This window comes from Orycteropus afer, unplaced genomic scaffold, assembly GCF_000298275.1.
Source record: "Orycteropus afer afer isolate SDZICR_OR568_19922 unplaced genomic scaffold, OryAfe1.0 scaffold00989, whole genome shotgun sequence".
NCBI classification, from domain to species: Eukaryota; Metazoa; Chordata; class Mammalia; order Tubulidentata; family Orycteropodidae; genus Orycteropus; species Orycteropus afer.
The window spans coordinates 55,267-57,543 of NW_006922576.1; the positions used below are offsets into that span (position 1 = coordinate 55,267).

Here is a 2,277-nt window from a genome sequence, read left to right on the forward strand (position 1 = left end):
TTTTATACTTTTCAATTCTCAAGTCTGTGTTAATAGTCTCAGAATGCAGAAAATGACTGGAGGGTGGTATTCCAGAAAGTCCGCGCCTCTCCTGATGGGTAACACCTGTTAGACCCTAGACATGCCAGGGGTTGTGCTACAGGTCTTGCCTATGCCAGTTCATCTGGCTCTGAGAACACCCTATGAAGTAGGGGTTTCTTAAAATCCCCCAGTGCACTGAGGACCTGGGCAGAGAGAGCTCAAGTAATGGATCTGGGGTGTCAGGACTCCTCAGAGGTAGAATCAGAATTTAAACCCAGGCAACTTAGCTCTTCAATCCTTGCTCTGAACTATATTTGCCCTTCCCTCTGCCCCTGTGTCATTTCAGACACAGGACCTATGAGTGGAGTAGGGAGAGCGGGTCCCCACAGTTGTTCTTGCTCTCTGTCCCGATATGCCCCTGTGCATATTGTATGAGGGAGACCACAGCCTTCCCTGTGACTACTAAGACCATTTCCTCCTGTGTCTGTAACCGCAGATCCCATACACTCGGCATCTGCGCTTGGCTGTTGGTTCCTCGGTGACAATCAGGGGAACAGCTTCCGTCTCTTTCAGGTGAGGATTCTATTGGCCATGGGTGGGGGGTAAAGGAGATGGAGAATGTCAGTGCTTGGGGACTACCTCAAGTATGAGTGATGTTAAAATGCTTCAGCAGTATCATGGTGGCATCATGCAGTTGTAGGTCATGAAGACCCTATAGTGCCAGGCATTACCACTGTAGTTGCTGGACTATGGGCAGGGCTGGGGGTCTGAGGGCAGGGGCCACTCATGGGTGGTGGTTTCAGTTTTTTTTTTTTAATCTAAAGAGATAGAATTTTTAACAGTAGAATGGATAACCAAACTATGGTACATGCACAAAATGGAATACTGTGCAACCCTAAAGAATAACGTAGAATCTGCAAAACACTACATAACATGGATGAACTTGGAGGACATTATGCTGAGTGAAATAAGTCAATTACAGAAGGACAAATATTGTATTAGTCCATTATTGTAAAAAGTCAAGGAAAGGTTTATATATGTAAAGAAAGTTTCTTTGTTGGTTACCAAGTGGGGTGGGGGGAGGTAGGGACAAGTGTTGATTTGGGTGAAAGGAATAGCAATGTACCAAATGTGTGTGATCAACACAGTAGCACTGAGGAAGAGGAAGACATAAAGAGGTACATGGGAGGTACAGACAACAAAGGTAAATCCTTTTGCACATACAGTACTGCATTGTTGGTGAAGGCAAACATTGATCTACAGGTAGATAGATGGGTGGACAGGCTGAATTATAAGGTATGTCTGCAACAGGAAATGTGTCCATGACCATGTACAGGGTTGGCAGATGATGTTTCTACAAGTATATTTGTATGTTCTGTAAGATTCACAAGTATATAGTAGAGCTGACAAGGGACAAGGTTGTAGTCACTTCTTGGCCACAGCCAGCTACACAGAGGGAATGAGTAGTTGGACCTGTGGGCTCAGGCCCATGGTCACAGGGGACATCAAGCTCAATTGATATAACATACTACACAAAAACATTATTCCACATCCTACTTTGGTGAGTAGCAACTGGGGTCTTAAAAGCTTGCAAGTAGCCATCTAGATGCAATTATGGGTCTCTCCTCATCCAGAGCAGAGAAGAATGAAGAAAACCAAAGATGCATGGAAAAAATTAGTCCAAGTGACTGGTACACCATGCAATCCTCAGCCCATACGACTATGAGATCAGAACTAGATGGTGCCCGGCTACCACTGTCAACCATTCAGAGGAGGATCTATGTAAGAGATCCTGGATAGAGTGGGAGAACAATGTGGAACAAAATTCAAAATCATCTTTAAAAAAAAAAAAAAAGGACCAGGTTTGCTGGAACCACTGAGACTGATGGCCCCTAGCTGCCCTTCAGGTCTGGAATTGAACCCACTCCTGTGGCTTCCAGCCAAACAAAAGATAGGCATATGAACTGAACATTTACATTAGATAGATACACTCCTTGGGGAGATCAATCATGGGAGAATAGAAGGGTTGTGTATGCACAGGGAGACAGCTGGGGGTGGGGGTGGGCAGGAGTGCAGGGGAGGGAAGGTGTTCTGGTTCCCTAGTGGGGCTCTGACAGGAATATACCACAAATGAGATGCCCTTAAAAAGCAGGAGTTTATTCTCTCACAATTTGGAGGCTTTAAGTCCAAGTTCAAAGTGCCAGGCTCTAGGGGCTGGGTGAAAGCCCCTCAACCTTGGGGTCCAGCTCTGCCTCC

At 45.6% G+C, this 2,277-nt stretch overlaps 1 protein-coding gene across 1 annotated transcript in view; it reads left to right on the forward strand.

Moving 5' to 3' along the window:
* Nucleotides 1-517: 517 nt before the first annotated feature.
* Nucleotides 518-2,277, forward strand: part of LOC103212496 (placental protein 13-like) — a gene marked incomplete at its 5' end in the record, with an annotated part of 4,753 nt that continues 2,993 nt past the window's right edge. The window contains one exon of the mRNA XM_007958462.1: nt 518-594. Within this exon, the coding sequence (XP_007956653.1) occupies nt 518-594 (77 nt within the window). The remainder of the gene's footprint in view (nt 595-2,277) is intronic.